At 47.3% G+C, this 20,298-nt stretch overlaps 1 protein-coding gene across 1 annotated transcript; it reads right to left on the bottom strand.

The window, feature by feature from the left end:
• Positions 1–2,965: 2,965 nt before the first annotated feature.
• On the bottom strand, positions 2,966–20,277 carry SIAH2 (siah E3 ubiquitin protein ligase 2). The gene is made up of 2 exons (XM_082394467.1): positions 19,359–20,277; positions 2,966–4,536 (listed from the first exon to the last, which is right to left on the bottom strand). Exons 1-2 carry the CDS (start codon positions 19,770–19,772, stop codon positions 3,979–3,981), a joined length of 972 nt encoding a protein of 323 aa, XP_082250593.1. The 5' UTR covers positions 19,773–20,277; the 3' UTR covers positions 2,966–3,978.
• Between the last annotated feature and the right edge of the window lie 21 nt (positions 20,278–20,298).

Genomic DNA, 20,298 nt, shown 5'->3' with positions numbered 1-20,298 from the left:
TTTTCACTTAAAAAAAGCCTTGTGATTTCCTATGTGTAGACTGGGCTGGAGCAGGGCGAGAGGGAGGGGCACAGGGAGTTAGGAGCTCTGACAGTAGTCCAAGCCCAGATGGTGGTGGCAATGGAGTGGGGAGAATTTGGTGGAATCAAGACTGGGGCGAATTCCCTTCATTTGTCTTAATTATCATAAAATGTCAGCTTGTAGTTTGAATAGTTTTATAATTTTCCCCCTTTTATTCAATACAGAAGACACCATGTCATCACCACAGGAAATTCTCACTAGTTGTGTGGTTTTTAGGCCAGTGGTTTCCCCTCTGTATGTCTCCATCCATCCATCCATCCATCCATTCATTCTCTAAAATAGTGGTAGTGGTAGCAGGTGTTCGTATCAACAGGGTCTAATGTTCTTTCTTGCCCTGTCTTTTGGGGACTCCAAGACAAATTAAACGTATTCACAAATAAAAAACTTTAAGCTTCAGATGAGGAGCAAAAGCAGAAAGTTTAATACTGAGTACGAGATTTCCTATTCTTTAAGAACTCTTGACTCCCTTTCTTCTGGGCCAGCACAGGTCAGTGAAATTATAATCATACTTCGAGCACAGGATGCATGAGTCGGGAAAGGTCAAGGCCGCAGTCCCCTCAAGCCAGAACTACAAAGCAAAATTGATTTCAGTGCCCAGGCACCATCCCCGGCTCGAAACCGTGGGAATTGAGAGGCAGCTGGAGAGTGACTCACCTGCTAACTCTGAGTGACACACGCTGGGTCACAATTATCCCTGAACCACCTTGCTCAGAGCCCGCTGGAATGACTTATACACCTTAAATTTAAATAGCTCAGTTGTCTCACGAAATTAGTATTAGAGTAAAAACATTTAGAAGATAGAACTTCAAATGTTGCAGGTCAGGACATTCGGGACCAGAGAGGTCAACTCATGGACCTAAGGTCACACCGCTGGCTATTTGGCCAGCCCCAAGAGCCTGAAGTTAGGGACAAGGAGAATTTCTTTGGGATGGTTTTGTATGGGAGTTGCAGGATTCTGCTGCTAAGACAGAGATACTCAGCCATTTGTTTGAATCTGAGAGTGGAGTTTCAGATTCTACTCAGGTACGTTCCACCATGGTTGATGACCCCATGGCCTCTTCTCTGAAGTTTCCCATAATTTTCACTGGACGGTTCACTGTGAGGACTCCATCCTCTTAATCCTCTAAATCCTAAGGATCTAGGGAAACCAAGGCCAGTTCCTCCTCTCGGAAAAGTTGGGAACCCCTGATCTCAAGGTTGGTTAGCTTAGAACAATTTTTTAAAAAATAGAGAATAATGTAAATACTAATATAACATACACCGGGTTCCTGCAACCCAGAATTAATGACTATTAACATTTTCTTCAAGGTATATTGAGAATCTTTTTTTCCTTAGAATGGCTCAGGCATGTAAGATACAGGCTGAATCTACCATCTTGCTTGATCAGCCAAATTTCTATCAAATTAGAATAAAGAACTAGGACGGGAAAGAGAAAGAAATTTTTTTTTTTATATGGTACATAAGTGTACCATGTGATGAGTTTTGACAAATGCCTATCACTGTGTTTTAAATTGCATTTTCCAATTGGAACTACAAAAAAAGAGATTTTAATTTACATAATCTTTTTTGCTGTTTTCATTTCCACTTAAAACAGGGAATAACCTGGGGATTTTTGTTTGTTTTCTGGCAGAAAATGCTTAAGTTTAAAAAAAAGTCAGAGAGTAAAAGTTAAGTTTACAGATTTCCAGTGACAGATTAAAGAGAGCTAGAAAACTATGGAAAGTGAAAGTTCAGTCTTGTTGCCTACAACTGTATTTTCATTTGTTAAGTTCTAGAAACGTGTTTGAATGGGGAGTCAGGAAGTCTGAATTCTAGAATCTGCGCTGCCACTAATGCACTGTATGACTGCTGGCCCATCCCTTTACCTCTTGAGGCTGATAATCTAACATTTTATGCTTTGGGAATAGCTTGATTCCACTGTCTGCTCCATTACAGTCTTTGATTATAGTTTTACCCTTTGGTACCTCATTGACCAATTGGTCCTGATTTCCTCCATCACATATAACAAGAAGGGTGAGCTATGGACACCACAGGATGATGATAAGCTAGGCTAGTTTATGTACAAAACACATTGCCTGGGTGTCATACGTGCACTAGACTGCCATCTCTGGACCAGCTCTGCCCCCCGAGGGTCAAAGTCCACCTGCTTCTGGATCCTAGTTTCACCTCCAGGCATCCCTCTATGTACCGGCTTGAAATGTGACTTTCTTGGTGACAAGGACTGTGGTTTTCATTCATTTACTAAACATGTGATAAGCACGTTCTTTTATTCATGGCACTGTTTTTCACCTTTATATGAAGAATAGCCTTGGAGATAAGTTGCTTTAGCCACTCCTTAACTGCCAAAACTCTTTTCCTGGCTAAAAACTCAGTCTCATCTAAAAAACAAAACAACTCTAAAGCCATCATTCCCACCTGGTGCTTCTCTAATGCCATCGGGCCACTAAGGTAAGCAGTCAATCCTCACCAGGCATTCAGGGCTAATATTGTGAATTCCTCTGAGGGTTTAGGGTTGGGACATAGGGAGTGGGTCACCCTGCCTTCAAACCCAGTACTCTGGACATCAGCTCTAGCCAAGCCTCTTGCTTCTGATTCTGTAAAGCAGGAGAAATACTCTCCTCCCACAAGCTCTGGCACTGTGAGGCAGAAAGAACCGCTCCAAGGAGAAGATGTGCCGCACCAATGACACTCTGTGGTTCAGAGAAGTGAGTTTGGACCCCAGTGGTGCCACAAATCCGTGCCATGATCTTGGACGAATGATGGTTTCTTCACGTGGAAACAGTGAGAGCTCCAAGCCCAGGGTAGGGGTGAAGCTTCACGGCACCTGCACCTAGTAGGTACCCAATAAATATGCATTATTCCACTCAGAAGATGAAGCAGGATATTCATTTTTGAAAAATATTTATTAAAAAACTAAAGTGAACGTGGCAAAAACAAACAAACAAACCCAACACATACCTTTAAACAGCAAGCAGATGACACTGGTTAGAAAGCGTTTCCAACTCTACTCATCTAGTCTTTCCCACCATCTAAGTCAAGGAGGGCCACTGAGGGAAGCCACATGTAAACAGGTCTTCTGTACTAGTGATGAGCAAAAACTACGTGAGAGCCATCAAGAGCCATCTGACTTGCTTTCCTAGGCAATCCACCCCAAACACGAGACAGTGACCAGATCTCAGGAATATGTTCGTGGGGATCTGTAGTTCTAGTTTTAATTTGGGGATGGGGGGTGTGTGTGGATGAAATAGTAGAAAGACAAACAGTATCAGCAGAGGGCAATCTTAAAGCACCTTGAAAATCTGGACCCTTTCCCACAATTTAACCCATTAATTCTCAAACTCTACTGTTGGAAAGAATCCCCTGATGGGATTGTTAAATTCGCAGGCTCCCCAGACCGCCTGTTTCAGGTGAGCACTCCAGGTTAGTCTATGTACATTGGTTAGCCATCTGGTTTGAGAAACCCTGTTTAAATTGCATTAAAACAATTCCTACCCCCTTAGACACAAGATGAAAGTCAACTTAAGGAATCTGCTGACGGTCACTGTGCTTTTGTCAATTTGCAGGGACCAATACAGGGAGGCAGGCAGGAAAGAGCCTCCGATTCCTAACGTACTGGTCTAGAGGAGCCCGAACAACCTGTCAGGTGCTGTTCAGGAAGTGAATAAAATTGAATAATAAAGTTGATTTTAGGTCACAGAGCGGCCTCCAAGTGACTAACAGGCCAACCTCCTCCGTCCCAGTTTAATGAACTTTGTTGAGCCAAGGCCAGATGGGAAGCTGCCATTCACACAGAACACGGGGTAACTGTGGGTCCTGACTTGTGAAGACATAGTGAATAAAACATCTATAAAAACCTTTATTAACCACAGAGCGCTATGCCCAAATCATTTCGGTGCATCACGGACAACACGTAGAAATAGTCACATTGATTCCGAGGTTCCCATTATCTGCAAAGAGATGCGCTATGGCTGTGTCGAACACCAGACAGTCGCTGTTCATGATGGCCGAGGACACGCCGTCGTGGATGGACCGGGGCGTCGCCTCCCAGGTCAGTCTCCTCCGGTTCCCGTTCAATTCCAGTCTGTAGGCGAAGTTCTCCGCCTGCTTGCGGGTGCCGATGAGCAGAACGATGGCGAAGAACTGCTGGTGGCCCTCGTACTTCTCTTGCTTCTCCAGCACCAGCATGAAGTGATGGCCGAAACACGACTGCATCATTACCCAGTCCACGGCCCCCGGCAGGTTAATGTCTGTGGCCAGGAAGACGATGTCTTCTCCCTGAAGGGTGGTGATGCTCTTGTGGGCGTGCATGAGATGGGACATCACGGCTTCCAGGGACCCCTGCCACTTGCAGGAAGCACCGGGACAAGGGCAAGAGTAGGGGCGGTATTCACAGATGTCTTCGTGCTCCGGCTTTTCCGTGTGGTGCAGGGTCAGGGAACAGCCCGTGGTGGCGTACTGCGGGGACAGAAAGAATCAGAGTGACACATCGGGCCTCCTCAACCTCTGTGGGTGCAAACCTCTAAGAGGATTCACCCGCTCAGCTTTCCAAGACTTAAACTGCATCCTTATTTCAACTACTTTTGCTCGAGAGGAGTTAAATATTGAAGACTTCAAAGTCTCAGTGCCCATTCATCCTCAGCACTGCCGTGCATAAAATCAGGGGCACGTCCCGCACCAGGAACGAACTGCATTCCCGCCCCTGTTCCAACGCTTAAAAACATGAGAACTCAAGTGCTCTTACTATAAATGTCTCAAACGAAATTGTGAAGCCAGCCCTAGAAAATCTGGCCTTTTCCTTATTTTCTGTGAATTTAAAGAATTTCTAAAAAGAATTTAGAATTGCTTAGGGGTAGGATAAGGAATACATGTTATCACCAGACTAGTTTTCCCCTACAGACAATTTTGCAGATAGTATAATTCCCCTCCGTTGTCCCCGTCTGCTTCTTCCTGGCTCAAGTTGTGACCAGCAGGCAGCCTGTGGGAAGGCTGCCCTCTGCTTCCCTGCTCTTGCTGCTGGAGTGACCAGCCCAGGGCAGAAGGGGCTGGAGACCCCTCACGTGGCTAGAAGTATGACCTCGCCTTCTTCACCTTTTACCTTCCCCTCAGGGTGGGCTTTGGACATACTTTTTGTGGGAAAGGAAATCACATCCAAGAGCTACTTAACTAACTCGGGAGACTGCTGGTCAGTTTGGTTCCAGCCAGTGGAGGTTAAAGTGAGAAGGGCCCCACCCTCTTCTCAAAGCCCGCTGGACTTTCCCCAGACCCCTTCCTCAAGTCCATGTGCACATCTCTTCATGACCCGGTGGGTCAGGTCCTCATGACAGGCCCGGGAAGAAGGGGAACTGAAGTGGGTCCTGGAGCGGCCGCTTGTTCTAGATGAGTTTTCTGACAGTCTCTCCCTTCAACGCTGCCTTAATAGGGTGGAAACAAAACCTTTTTCTCCCTGCACTCGGGATGACATTCCTGATGGATAAATCACATCTACCATGAGACAAGACCACGCCAAAAGGAATTAGATTTCTATACTCAACCTTCGTAAGAATGACCACGTTAATTCCCAGATACCAGATGGAGAATCAGCTCACAAGTAGACACTTGCCCAGAGTACTATGCTGTTGTTTTGTCAAGGATAAGGAAACCTGAATGAACTTTTCGGGTGAAACCAGAAGTTAGCTTCATCCCCGTCGAGCCCAGGGTGGCAGGTATGCCATCTGGGTTCCCCCACTTGGATCCCCTCGCCCCCTGTTGAGACATGAAGACACCAAATGAGGGAAGGGCCACGTCATTTTTCTTCTTTTTTTTTTTTGGCCGTGCCAGGCAGCTTGCAGGGTCTTAGTTCCCCAACCAGGGACTGAACCCAGGACCACAGCAGTGAAAGCGCCAGGTCCTAACCACTGGACCGCCAGGGAAGTCCCCCATGTCATTTTTCTAAGATGCTATGTCCAATGCTAAAAAAACCAAACCAAACCCCACAGCTGGTTTTGCTTCTCCCTACCCTGCCTTAGGGAATAAACCCCTTATAAACTTTAAATAGGTCACATTCTAATCTTTACAGCTGAATTCATCCCTAGCAATGAGCAGACACTGAGCATCTTCTCCTTACAAGACCCTAAGCTGTAGTCACTGAGTGGATACGGAGCAGAGAAGGCAGCTACCACCCTTAGGGAGATGAGTCTCCCCTAATACGGAAGAAGACGGTGGCTTAAAGAGAGAAATGCAGCTCCTTCCTCCTCTGTACCTAAAGTGAATTATAACGGTCTTCAGCAGAAATTGGCAGAAATAGTCGACAGTTACTTTGCCCGTAGGAATTGTGTATTCATCTTTTAAAACCACGGACTAATTTTAAAAGCACAGGTATAAGAAAGTTAATCAGAAGGAGAAACAAATTTATTTATCCATATATATTTATAGTTCGTGTTCCTAACAGTGTAAGGCCCTAAAAAACAAACCTCTATTAACTGTGTTTTAACTCTAGGGTGAGGCTCAGAATACAGAACCTTCTGATGGTCTTCTGTGAGTGATGGGTGAGGCGCTTCTGCCGGGTGTTTAAAAACACACATCCACACAATAAAAATAGCAAGAATTGGCCCAGAGCCTGGCAGATTCCCTGGCTGAAACAAGCCCTCAATATTTGGATCTGAAGACCTTTCACCATTGGCTGTTTACCACAGCTGCCCAGGAATAATTCCAGGAATGAGATGAACTCTGGCACAGAGTGTACAGAAAAGTACCACCTGCCCCTCTTCCCCAGCCCGAAGCCCCAAACCACTCCAGGTTCACGAAGTCAAATGTACAACAAATATTTATCACCTAGCAAGCATTTTAGAACTTTTTCTTGCGTAACTCAAGTAGCAATATTTATAGTCTGAATTATTGGTTTGCCTTACAAGTCACATGCTCTTCCTTCGACCCAAATACAGAGAACAGGGGACCTCCCCAAATTACACGAACAGACCAGGCTTTACTTAGCATCTGTGTGACAGTGACCTTATGAGAAAAGATCCTGCTACAGCCTCTATTAACGGAAATAAATATAATTTTAAAGTGTTAATGTGCTTACTCTGCTTTTTCTAAACAAGCTGAACTTTAATGCTCATCTATTCCTTCTCTTTTCCATCATGGGTGAGGGTGTGTCTTCATGACCACTGTTAGGACGACTAGATGAGAGATGATCTCTAAAAAGGAACGATGTAAGCTTTAAACGTGTGTGCACTCACGCGCACACATACACATGCACTCTTGTGCCACACTTCATACTTGTGACAGTTTTGCCATTGTTCTGGAAGGATGTTCTTGTCACCTACATTAGGGGCACTCCTCCAGGGATCAGAGGGCGGGCTTCAGGGTCTGTGAATTCCCCGAGACTGTCTATAAAATGCTCTAGGTGCCACTGAGGAGCAAACCCAAACTGCACTGGTCCCTGGGCTTGTGTTTTCTCCATAAGCTCCACGGATTTCTAAGGGCTGCCAACCTCTGTGGCGCAGATCCCGCCCCTGTGGTGTTTGCTGTCAGAGGGGCCACATCATGCAACAATAAACAGCTCAGATACATCAGAAAAACAGGTAACTATGCAAAGGAAGCCGGGGTGGGGGGCAGTGACAGGTGATTTCAAAGTGGGGAGAGGTTGAGGAAGAGGGGGGAAGGGAAGCTTCACTGTGGATGAAGCGGGTTGTGGATGGAGTAGGTCCATCCAGTTCTAGCAGAGGGTTAGTGGAGCAAACAGTGGGGATAAAACCTAAACGAGCAGGAGGGTCCAGGTTCCGTCAGGGACGTCACTGACAGTTTAGTGTATTTTCCGGGTTTCTCTACAGCAGCGCTATTGACAAAGAGCAGATAAGTCTGGTTTTGGGGGGCTGCGCATTGGGGGATGTTTAGCAGCATCCTGGCCTCTGCCCGCTAGATGCCAGAGCATCTCCCCACCCACCACGTTTTGACGACCAGAAATGTCACCAGGCCTGGCCAAATGTCTCCTGGGCGGCAAAATCACCCCAGTTGAGAGCCACTGATCTTCAATGAGTGACAAAGCCCGGCGGGGCGGCCACACTCGCAGCCACGAGGAGGGGCCACACGAGGAAGCGGGTCGGGCTGGTCACCGGCCCAGCCAGTGGGCGCTACCCAGGGCAGCTCAGGAACGCCAGCCCTGACGCACGACTAGACCTTGATGGCTTGTGCAGCGTGGAGGGAGCCCGGGGCGCTGGTTCCACCCGCTTCACAGACTGACTGACTCATCCTGGCCACGTCGTCATTGGTGGCCGCACCAGGGTCAGAGCCCTGTGTTTCCGGGTCCTCTGCCGCTCTTTCTCGGCACACAACAGCTTAGGAGTCAGACAGGCTAAGAACCAATCTCGAGAAAAAGAGACAATTTCCATCTGCCTTGATGCCCCGTACCCTCCACCGAACACACACACAACGCCCAGGGTCCACAGATACACTGCTTCTGGAAGCGGGTTCGAATATGAACTTCTTCCTTGGGTGGCAAGGAGAAAAAACAGCCCTGAAAGCAGCCCTCCCTAAGGAATGAGGTGGCAGCACCTCACAAACAAGTAACCAGTAATCAGGCCCTCCCAGCCCTCCCTGGCCTCTGGCAAGAAAGTCCTGAGGCTTCCCTTCTCTCAGTCTGGCTGGGGCCTGCCCACCCAAGGGGAGGGTTCAAAGGATGCCCGCTTTCCTTGAGACGCCCCCTTCTTCACTGCACACTCTTGCTCCTGAGATAAAGCACCTGGGCTGCTTCGCAGAGGGCTGTCTGCAGCCTGGGACACATCCATGGTTATAAATGAGATTTCTCCACCGGCAAATATCTGCTCGTCTCTTCCGGGGCCGAGTGGGATCTGCTTTAAGTAAACCTCTTTAACGGGAGGTTAGGGGAGACACGACCACACACAGGAGCCCAAAGATAAAGAAGAATGTGTGTGGCATGGGGGAGATGGTCCAGAAGAGTGAGAAACAAAGCGATGTTGAAATAACATTTCTGACTTCTCTTTTAGAAACTTTTCACGTTGCGATGGCTCAAAAGTCTTGTGCAAACACGTTCTGCCATGAAAAGGGCAACATGTGACCCGGTGCCTCATTCTGATGTCTTTGCAGAAAGCAGTAAATAGTGCCAATTGTTTTCTGGACGTGGGGTTTGAAGGTTGTTTTACTTAAGCTGGAATTTAGACAAGGTTTTTCCCTTTTTGGCATAGAGACACCTTGACACTCAAATACACATGACGAGGTATGTCAGAAACGTAGTCAAACACTAGACACCTGTTATTTACCTAAGAAACACAGGCATATTATATTTGTTTATGGAATGGGTATATAAACAGAATTATTAGCCTGCATGCTAGTTAAGGTCATGGATCCTGTGACTGGTTTAGAATAAGTCTTTTCACCTATTTAATCAAATCTGAATCCATGCGATCCAAGAACGATTTGCTGGACTCCAGCAATCAACAGTCTGTGACACTGGAGGCACCGTGCACAGAAGCAGGTCCCTCTTGGGGCCTGTGAGGTAACCGCCTTGCCTCCCCCTGCTTACCTCCTAGGAAACAGTGAAATGTATTAGCAAATTATCTGCCAGCACCTCAAACGAGAATGGCTCAAGAAAAACAAAGTACAATATATATTGTGCTGTTGATGCTTATAAACTTTTGAATTAAATCCAAGAAATGACCTTGTCTTGGAGTAAGCAAAAGCAAAGTGCACTTTCTTTCCATCTAAATAAGCTGTAATCATCACAGAATGCACACTGACAGCCAAATGCAATGTCTGACCCTGGACTGGGAAACCAAAATTGCTACAAAGGGCGTTACTGGGGCAACCACTGAAATTTGAAATATGAACTATGGATTAGATAAGAATATCTACTGCATATCACATTATCAACTTATTTACATAAACTATTTGTGCGGGGGTGTTTATAGCTTTTCTGAAACCTTACATAGATGGGGAAACATGATGCTTTCGTCATTTTGATGGCTGTATGTCCCTCTTGCTTAAAATGTGTTTACAACCACTGGTAGAGTGGCTGTGATTAGAACTCAAGTACCCAGTGTCCTGTGTAACCTTGGATTGAGCCTACCTACCTACCAAGTCACCTCTGAGTGGGTCCATAAAACTACCTACTACTCAGCCCTTGGCTGTTATTACCAGTGGAGAATTTCAGACGTGGGCAACAGGAGAAAGTGACATCTCTTCTTTATTATAATAATCATACTCGCCCTGCATCTGTCCTTCCTCTAAGAACTTCAGCGGATTTTCACTTAACTCAAACGGTATATTCCTCACCTCTGCTATGAGGTAGTGCAAAGGCATAATTATCTACCCATAGTGCAGTAACAGTTTCACAGAGAAGACCGTGTCACTCAGTACTTGAACAGTCAAACAGTGATGAGGCTAAGAAAATACTGACATTGAACTTCATAAAACTTTCTTCTGGAGAAGGCAATGCTAATTCACATCTTGGGCTCAAAAATTCCTCCTTTTCGCCTAAGAAAAAGTCGCCGAGCCCCATGTGGCAGAGCTTTCTTACTGCAGGTGACTTGGTGGAAGAGTCTGGCATCTTATTATTGCAGTCATCTGAGAACATCCTACTCTTGGGGAGGGCTGTGTGTGCGTTTGGCCTTACAAAGACTCCTTGGGCTGGCAGGGGGGTCTTTTTAATCTTGGAAATGTTAAACAAAAGTTGACTTTTGACCAAATATACCTCTCATCTGACCATAGCTCGAGCTAGCAGGCAACCCCACCATGGCTTGGAGAACCAGTTTCGTAAGGTCCCTTCAGAGTCTCTGTTCAAGCAAACAAAAGCACCGTAAAGTAGGAGCTGGAGGGAGAGGCATTATGGGCCTTGTCCAGCCTTTCTCAATACACCCTTCCCGCCAAGCTCCCACCTGCATGATCACGTTCACTGCCCTGCCCACCCTTCAAACGGCGCTACAATCCCTCTGGACGTTTTATTTCTCAGTGAATGCAAACTGAATTCACAAGAAGGCTGAAGTGGTAGGGTTGCCAGATGTAGCAAATAAAGATACACGCAGCTCAGTATGTTCCAGACAATATTTGGGTTATACTTATATCAAAAAATTATTTGTTTATTTGAAACTCAAATTTAACTGGGCATCCTGTATGCCCAGTTAAATAAAAGGCCCCTTCTGGTACCACTACCGCCATCCCTCCAAAAGCCACTACGTGAGGCTGGGATCCCTGTTCCTCAGCTGGTGGAGTTGGTTGAGACATTGTATGTGTAATTATAAGGCACATTCTGGAGTTCCTGCTCCCCAAACTTACACACTTTGGGCAAATCTCTTAGGGGGGAAGCTAACCGTGTCCTACCTCCTTTACAAAGTAATTCGGAGGATAACACGAGATAATGCACCCAGCTCGGGCCAGGTAAACAACATTTTCTACAAGCACTGGCCTTCCATACAGCCCCATCAGGATCTTCCTTCCCTTCCTTCTCCGTGGGCGTGCTGCTGCTCATCCTTTTTAATTTTTTAAAAAATATTTATTTATTTATGGCTGTGTTGGGTCTTCACTGCTGCACGCGGGCTTTCTCTAGTTGCGGCGAGCGGGGGCTACTCTTTGTTGCGGTGGCTTCTCTTGTTGCGGAGCACAGGCTCTAGGTGCACGGGCTTCAGTAGTTGTGGCGCCCGGGCTCAGTAGTTGCGGCTCATGGGCTCTAGAGCGCAGGCTCAGTAGTTGTGGCGCACGGGCTTAGTTGCTCCCCGGCACGTGGGATCTTCCCGGACCAGGGATCAAACCCATGTCCCCTGCATTGGCAGGCGGATTCTTAACCACTGCGCCACCAGGGAAGTCCTGCTCATCCTTTTTAATGCAGCTCCAACACCACCACTGAGGGAGGCCTCCAGACTCCTCTGCTCCTACTACTTCAGAAGGGCTCTGTTGGCACATCTGTCTCCAGAGTTAGACTCAGAGTTTCAGAAGGATGGGGCGGGAGGGGTGGGGTGATGGCTGGCTAGGCAGATGGTTTGTAGGAAGAGAGGGCTTGGGGCTGCAGAGGACTCCAAGGCAGAGGTGGGTCTGATGAAAAGTTAGTGGGTCATCAGGAGGGGCCAACTCTCGCCTGATGTTACATGAGGGAGAAAAAGCAGGCAGCAGCATTAAGAAAAGCAAAAGGATAACACCCATAGCTGGTGACGCTGGAGAGAAATGGGCACTTGATTGTAAATGATTCTACGTGAGAAGGCAATTTGGCTGTATTAGCAATAGCTTCTGATTTCTGCACATACCCTTTGGCCCTATCATCAACATCTAGGAATTTATCATTAGGAAATAATTATTTTCTTATGCACAGGGATTCAGTTATAGCAGTACTTTTCTTTTTTCTTTTAAACACAGTAAGAAAACAGAATGATTTAAATGACCACAAACTGGAGTTTGATTAAATAACTGATACATTCATAATCAACGTTGCATTCCGTAACATTCCAGAGTTATGGAACTGCAATATTATGCAGCCATTAAACAGGATCTTAAGGAATATTTATCAGTGTGGAAAAGCAGTCACAATGTGTTAAATGAAAAAACAGGTTATGAAATAGTATGTGGATTTCCCATCTTACTTGTTTTTCGTTGTTTTTTGTTTGTTTGTATATTTTGATGTAGCGGTAAGTTTGCAAGGACATATGCAAAAATGGTATAGTGGCTATTCTAGGTGGTGGAGATTATAGAAAATAATATCAAATTAAAATTTCCTATATGTTCTACATTAAAAATAATGATCATAACTTTTAAAAACATAAAATACACGCATAAAAAGTGTTGCCTAATCTAATCAGGCTTTCCCTTCTAAAAGCGTTAAAGAGATTTTTAAAAAGTCTCACCACTGAAAAACCAATGCCAGGGCCAATTTATCCAGCTCTATGAAAACCCTACAAGATTAGGGGTAGGGAAGAGAAGCTTGGTGGGAGAAATTGATGGGAGAAAATAAGATTCCTTTTTTTCTTTTAAAGTGTATCCTGGACCTGACCTCAGACTCTGACTGTTTGCTTTCTGTAGTTACTAACTGTGCACATTTATTTAGTGTTTACTATGTGCTGGGCACTTTGCATGAGTTATTACATTTGATCCTCACAACAACCCAATCATCAGCCCATTTTACCTATGAACCTCTGGGGCTTGGAGAGGTCACCAAGTAGTCACAGTGGGGATGCAGTGGGATCTGGACCAGGAGGCTCAAGTAGGGCTGCTCTCAAAACTACCAGAGTAAGAGGTAGCCTGGGGGAGAAGGAGTGAGCCAAAGACACTACCTTCATTGATTCAAAGTTATAAAATAGGACCCAGGCCCACACATTTAACACAGGTTACCTTCCATCCATCTCGACAGCGTCTGTGGCTGACAACTGGGAAGGGGGTAACCTTTTATCTCACAGACACTGTACAGTGTAAAAATCATTCCAATAAAGCCTTTACCCAACTGGAAATGAGAGTGACAGCTTCCCAGTTTTTTCAGAAACGAATGGAGAAAGATGCACGCATGGGGCAAAGTTGATGAAATTCTGCTAGGGAATTTTCTGTATCTCTCACAAGCGTCACAGAGTACACTCAGGTTTAATATAAAAACACATTTGCTCAGGAAACCTTTCTGTGTGACTCACCAGCAACACACAATGGCTCTGAAGGCTGGTGTTCACTCTGGCAAATGTGTACCGACTATGTGCTCCTTTCAAGGAGTGAGGAGGACCTTACGGACGGGAACGAGAAACGTCACAGTTAACAAATTTCGTCAGATGTACAAGTCTGGCTCTTAAGACATTTTACACTGAGGTCTTACTGTAGTCATTTGTATACAGCACTCTATATGGGGCTTCAAAAAACAAGGGCGACTCTAATCCATTCCTAGGCTGGGGACTTCATAGGTCAGACCTGCTGTACCTTTTGGTTCTGCTTGTACTAAAGATCACCTTTAAGTAACAATGATTTAGTCTAGTTCCAGGCGGTGGCGACCTGTGAAAAATCTTTGGCCAATTCTGTGTAGAATCAGCATTAAACTTTGGTACTCTTTCCTAGTTGGTGCTTCTTGTTCTTGATTTTATACTCAAAAGCTGTCACCTTTGTTCTTGAAAATCTTGAGCCTCACCAGAAATGCACGTGGACCCCGGTGCCTGCCAGCACAGGCTTTTAGGAGCCAACCTGGTCAACTTCAGCCAGGAGTGAGGACGGCAGGGACGATTTCCAAAGTAAAGGATTTTGTCTTAGGGGAATTATTGAGGCTCAGAAGAGATCTTTGAAATTGTTTTGGCAAATGAGCTTATCCCCTCAGGATTTTAGGTGATTGATCACCCATCACCTAGCAACCACTGTGATCCCACCCATCTTCCATCTGATTTGGTGAAGGAGAAGCCCTCTCCAGCACTTCTGATCTGAGAGTGCCCACCAGCTAGGGGTTATCTCCGTTCTTTTTAACTGATATACAAAACGGTCCAAGGAAGTAGTGACTGGACTGAGGTCACAGAAAGCCAGGATGAGAACCCAGTCCTGTCTCCTGCATAGTGCCCTTTTCCCTTGGACAGCTCGCTAGATTCCAAAATTTTAGGGCAAAAAAAGATCCTTGGTATAATCATTTAGTCCAACTCTTTCTCTTAAAGGCACTCAGGTGCCTTTTACAAAGTCAAACATCTAGTCAATAGGACAACAGTTCAGGTCTCCCAAAGGCCAGGAGGTTGGCATTCTCTCCGGGCAAAACGAAGATGAAAAGGCAATAAGCTGTAACAGTTGGGGCCTATCAGAGTTCCAAAGTTCATACGTGCTCAGAGTTAAATGAGAACTTCCAGGCTCAATGGATGCTTTCTAGAAGAGAACCAGGTCAGAGGCTGCACACTGGCAGCTGGAATTTGGTCTGCAGACATGGTTGGTTGGGCCTGCAAGTACTGGCTTTACATTTGAATTTGGCCAACGTTAAAAAAAAAATTGAGATTTTTAAAAAAAAATTTATTTATTTATGGCTGCGTTGGGTCTTCGTTGCTGCGCGCGGTCTTCCTCTAGTTGCGGCGAGAGGGGGCAACTCTTTGTTGTGGTGCGTGGGCTTCTCATTGTGGTGGCTTCTCTTGTTGCAGAGCATGGGCTCTAGGCACACGGGCTTCAGTAGTTGTGGCACGTGGGCTCAGTAGTGGTGGCTCGCGGGCTCTGAGCGCAGACTCAGTAGTTGTGGCGCATGGGCTGAGTTGCTCCGCGGCATGTGGGATCTTCTGGACCAGGGATCAAACCCGTGTCCCCTGCATTGGCAGGCGGATTCTTAACCACTGTGCCACCGGGGAAGCCCAAATTGAGATATTTAACATTGAAAAAAACCCAGATTTCTGGCTTTTCTTGAAAAAATCCAAAGGTCTGGCATGGCTGCATCCACATTCCCATCCCTGCCAACCAGCCAGAGTCAGGCAAAAGTTGCCCTCTTTGAAGGTGGCATGTGTGGTCCCACCCCCAATCACCCCCACTGCCCCTGACGTCACCCGAACCTGGGGTCACGTGTCAGATGCCTCTGTCCCTCGCATTACCGGTCCCTGCTGGTATTTACAATTTGTCCCTACCTGACTAGATGAGTCTACACTGAGGAGCTTTTAACTTTCAGTTGGATTATCTAATTTGACTTTTTTTTTTTTTTGAGGGACACAAACAACACTGTCACAATCCAACTGCAGGGAAGCCTTAATCTGACAGAGGCTCTCCAGTTCCATAATTATTTGGTGATAATGCTGCTAGAAACTTTTAGAGGAGCCAAAGAAAAAGTGGAAAGAAAATGTCTCACAGTGTAAGTGGGCTGGGATGGTTTAGCATTTCCCACGGTTGCGGAGAGAAATACTTGGCTAATATTAAAATACACTGTTGAGTGGGGGGCACCAATGTGTCAACCTTCACTTCTCCCCCTACAGCCACGTTCCCCGGAGGTGGCGGTGGGTTTGAGATAAGGGGATAGGATGCCTAAACTTCTCAGGCGTGGCACAGGCCACAGAATGGACTAAAAATACCACAGGTGGCAGACAGCCATACTCTGATAGAGATCCTTTTTTTAAAAGGAGACCTGAGCTAAGAGCGCATATGGTGCCCTCTATCAAAGGTGCTGGCAGGACTCTAGCCTTTAATTATGTGACCCCACACCTACATAAGGAAGCTATTTGGCAACGCATCCATTTTGGGGGCAACTGAAGCACAAGCAGTTCAGAGCTGGGTTGAAATCCCCCCAAATATTAGGTTTGTCAGCTATTCCCTCCCTCCTCTCCCCGCCACCCTTCCCACCCCACAAGCCCTACAACATTCCTGCCAATGAATTTTATAGTCAGCATCTATGTTGTCTCATTGGGATGTGTCCATCTGGTGAACTCATCCAGTCGGATGATTTTGTTACTGGTGTCAACCTCAAGTTATGATTTGGAGCCTTGGAGTATAAGCTCAGATTCCAAATCCCTACATAGTGAGTAGTACAAAGGATGTGTGCCTTCGGAATGCAGGTTTATGGGCTGGTCCACTGTGTGATCTTGACAAGTCACTTAACACTTAACCTCTCTATAGGCGCTTGTTTCCTCACCTGCGAAAAAGAAAAGCAAACTCATAAAAGACGACCCGCGCAAAGCAGCTGGCACGCAGAGGGCATCCAACAAGCATTCCACAGAGCCTCCCTTCTTTTCATGGAATTATAGAAGCTACAGGTCCTTAGAAGTTGAACAGTCCAATCTCCTCATTACAGATGAGGACATCAAGGGCCCCAGAGGTGGTCTCTCAGGCAAACAATGGCAGTGCTAGGCAACTCCTGAGACCTGGCTTCTGGTATTTTACCCAACACTGGTTTTCTCCCATGAGCCAGCCCATGAGAGAGACTCAGAGCAGGCAGGGACAGTGACAAGGCAGTCCCTATGATTTCCAGGGGCAAGTGCGAGGCATAGGGCTTTGCTAGGCAGACCTAGTTTGCTGAAGTTTGCCACAGACCTCACCACTCCCTATTGCTCTCAGCCTCCCCAACAAACATTATCTCAGTTGCCTGCTGAGCCTCTGTATCCAGCCAAGTTTGGTTTATCCAAACTAACTGGCTGAGCTGCCCTGTCAATAGTCTGGATTACTGATCAACCAGAGTCGAGGCATGCATACTCCAGCTCTATAGATCTCACACATATGCATTCGCACAAAAGTGAGCCCCCAGGTCACTTTCTAAGCTTGGTTCCTGGTCTGCAGGGGGATGGTTGACCCTGTCTAATTTCAGCTTGCAAAGTGATGGCTTTGTCCACCTGCAGTCTTACAGAATGGGAACTTTAAAAATCACTGACGTGTACAGAAACGCTGGATACCCTTGATTCCCAAGAGGACTCTTCTTCAAGAGAGACTTCACATTAGGAAAGAACACGTGCTTCAGTAGGAACCAGAATTCTGGATCCTGAAAGTGAAACTTCATACTTCAGACAGCATGTTGTAACTGTCCCTTTCCCTTTCTCTAGGGAGCAACATAATGCTTTTTAAAAATAAATCAGGGATAGCTGACTGATATCCAATGCTCATTTGTGACCTGTACTTCATCTAAAATAATTTCTTTTATCAGCCACTGACGGTTTGGGGGAAAGTGAAAGGCTGAGAAGACAGCTCCCCAGAAACCCCGTGGGGCACCTGCCAGCTCCTCACCGAGGCCCCACAAAATATCTCAGACCTCAAATATCCACTCTTATGTCACCTATCGCCAAATCTTCTCTTGATCACTAGGCTGCCACCTTCTTCCTGACCTTAAGAAAATTTTGGAACTATTTTGTCTAAATTTTATAACAACCTACTACTGGGCTGGGTGAATTAGTAAGCATTACATGAGGAGTAGTTGAAAGCAGAGTAATTTATTAGGGTTGACTGAAAACCCATAGCTCAGACTCGGATTCAAACCCTTATTTGAATATGCTATTTTAAACTTGATTTGTGGTAGGGCACAGACCAAATTAAATCACTCATTTTACTGACTTGAGTCCCAAGCTTCAATTCTCTGGTGGATTATTTTTAATTTAAAAATAAGTCTTGCCCTATAAAAGTAAGCAGCAGCAAGAAAAAATGCAAGACAGCCTAAATGGCCCAAGAGACAGTAGTTACTTTTACAAAAAAAACCACAGAGGTATTAATGACATTATTTCTAAGTTCAGAGAGTGAACTTTATGGTAAAATTCTAGGTTATAATAAGGTAACATAGATAGGTATGTCTCTGAAACTGCTCCTGAAGATTTTTAAATGACATTTGTAGGTAAACAGATGCTACAATATGACCACACAATGCAATATTATGCAGTGATTTAAAATACAATGAGGTAGAGCTAGGTTGCAGACATAGAAAAATACGTGTGCTGAAACGAATTTAAGACAGCAAGTTGCAGAAGCCATTTTTGGAGAAAAACTTATGTGTGCATATATAAACCTTTCTGACACTGACATCTACGATTCTATATTCAGCTGTGGAAGAGTATTTTTATATATGGTTAGAAAAAACCCTATGCAGATGCACACTAAACCTAACACTGGTGGGAAAGGAGGTGCGACATCTTGCTCTTTCACTTGACTTCTTGTCTCAGTGATGTGCTTTTTTTCTTTTTTTTTTGCAAGATCATCGATAATTTTTTAACTAAATAAAAAATAAAGTGATGGGCTTTAAAGAACTGTAACAACAGCTCCTGCGTGCCCTTCCTGTTAAATTCCCATCAACTCTTCCTTTCACCCCACTTAGTGAAAAAACACAACTCCCCAGTCCTTGGAAGCCTGGGAGAGGGAAAGGCGTGGCTTACAAGGTTCTCTTGTTGCTGGAGGAAAACAGGCTGTAGGCACCCTTTTTTTAGCTACCCTCCCGAGGGCTCCCACGTGTCAGGGGTGCGCTGAAAGCAGGCGCGGGGTGCAGGAGGAATCCAGTAGCAATTCTTCCAAGCCCAGCACTGGTAAAGGGTGCGTTTGGTTCGCCCTTCCCCCCCCCCCCTCCTCAATCCCCCAAAGACAGTCAGCTTCCCGGTCCAAGTTTTACTTGGGCGGCCCAGCTCTACCCAGCCTGAGTACACGTCTGCAGAGTACGCAGGCTCCGGGTGGGGAGAGCGTGGAGTGTTCTAACAACGATCGCGTGCCAATTAGGCTGGGGTCAGTGATCGGGCAGCTGTCAGCCCAGAGCTACTCCCAAAGTGGACAGGTGGGCATGCGGGAGCGTGGACAAGGTGTAAACATTTTTTTTTTTAATGAGAGAGATGCCACCTGCCTCTCAGCGCCTGCGAGTGGGCTGGAGGACACAGGAGTTCCGGGAGGTCGCCGGGCGGAGGTGCGCGGCTGGCACCTGGGCTTACCTTGCAGGGAAACAGGACTGCCGAGGCCACCTTCTCCATAGCCAGGTTCCTGATGCTGGGCGTCAGGGCGCCCCTGCACGTCGGGCAGCAGCTCAACTTCTGGCGGCATTGGTTACACACCAAGTGCCCGGCCTGGCACTGCAGGATGGGGGGCAGGACATAGTCAAAGCAGACCGGGCACTCGAAGAGCGAGGTCAGCTCGTGGTGCTGCGGGGACACCGGGCCAGCCCCGCCGCCGCCGGGGCCCGAGATCACCGCCGCCGCGGCGGGGACCGCGGACGAGCCGGGGCCCGCAGCCGAGATGGTGGCGGCGGCCGGGGGCGCAGTCGGGGACTGAGCGTGCTGGGGCTGCGGCGGCGGCTGCTTGCTGCAGGGTTTGTTAGCGCTGGGGCCGGTGGAGGACGGGCGGCTCATCGCGCTCCGAACCAACCATGGAACTGCGGGCGCCTGCCTGCCGCGGGGCCGCCGGGGTCAAGGCGGTGCGCGCCCCGCGGGCGGCGGGCTCCTGGGCAACGCCACCGCGCCCAGCCCGGGACCGAGCAGCGGAGGCGGTCGGCGCCGGGCAGGCGTGGGGGGGGGGGGGCGAACCGCGCTGACGATCTCCGCGGTCCCCGGCGCTCCGAACACCCCTCTGCGCCCCCAGACTCCTCCTCCCGGAGGCGTCGCGGACCCGAAGCCGAGCGGTGCGCAGAACCACGGCCCACTCGCTCCTGGAGCGGCAGCTGACGCAAGCCCCGGGGGCGCGCGCGGACGTGACGCTTGGATACGTGTGCGGCCGCCCAGGCGCGCGGGGACTGGCAGAGCCACCCTGCGCTGGAGCGCCGGCTCCGCCCGACTCCAGCTGGCAGCACGGGGGACCGCCTAGCGCGGGCGCTTCCTGCCGGGGCTGAGGCCCCGACCCGCGCCAGTGAGCATGTCCGGTCGCCGCCGCGCGGGGTCT

Source organism: Balaenoptera borealis (assembly GCF_965194805.1).
Source record: "Balaenoptera borealis genome assembly, chromosome: 5".
Lineage (NCBI taxonomy): Eukaryota > Metazoa > Chordata > Mammalia > Artiodactyla > Balaenopteridae > Balaenoptera > Balaenoptera borealis.
This window is presented reverse-complemented; position numbering and strand designations above follow the sequence as displayed.

What these genes read in the sequence shown, in the direction of transcription:
- SIAH2 (XM_082394467.1), bottom strand. Translation starts at nt 19,772, where the DNA reads ATGAGCCGCCCGTCCTCCACCGGCCCCAGCGCTAACAAACCCTGCAGC. An exon ending in CAGTCCTGTTTCCCTGCAAG is followed by an intron (nt 4,537 to 19,358) that starts GTAAGCCCAGGT and finishes CTGTCCCCGCAG; the next exon opens with TACGCCACCACGGGCTGTTC.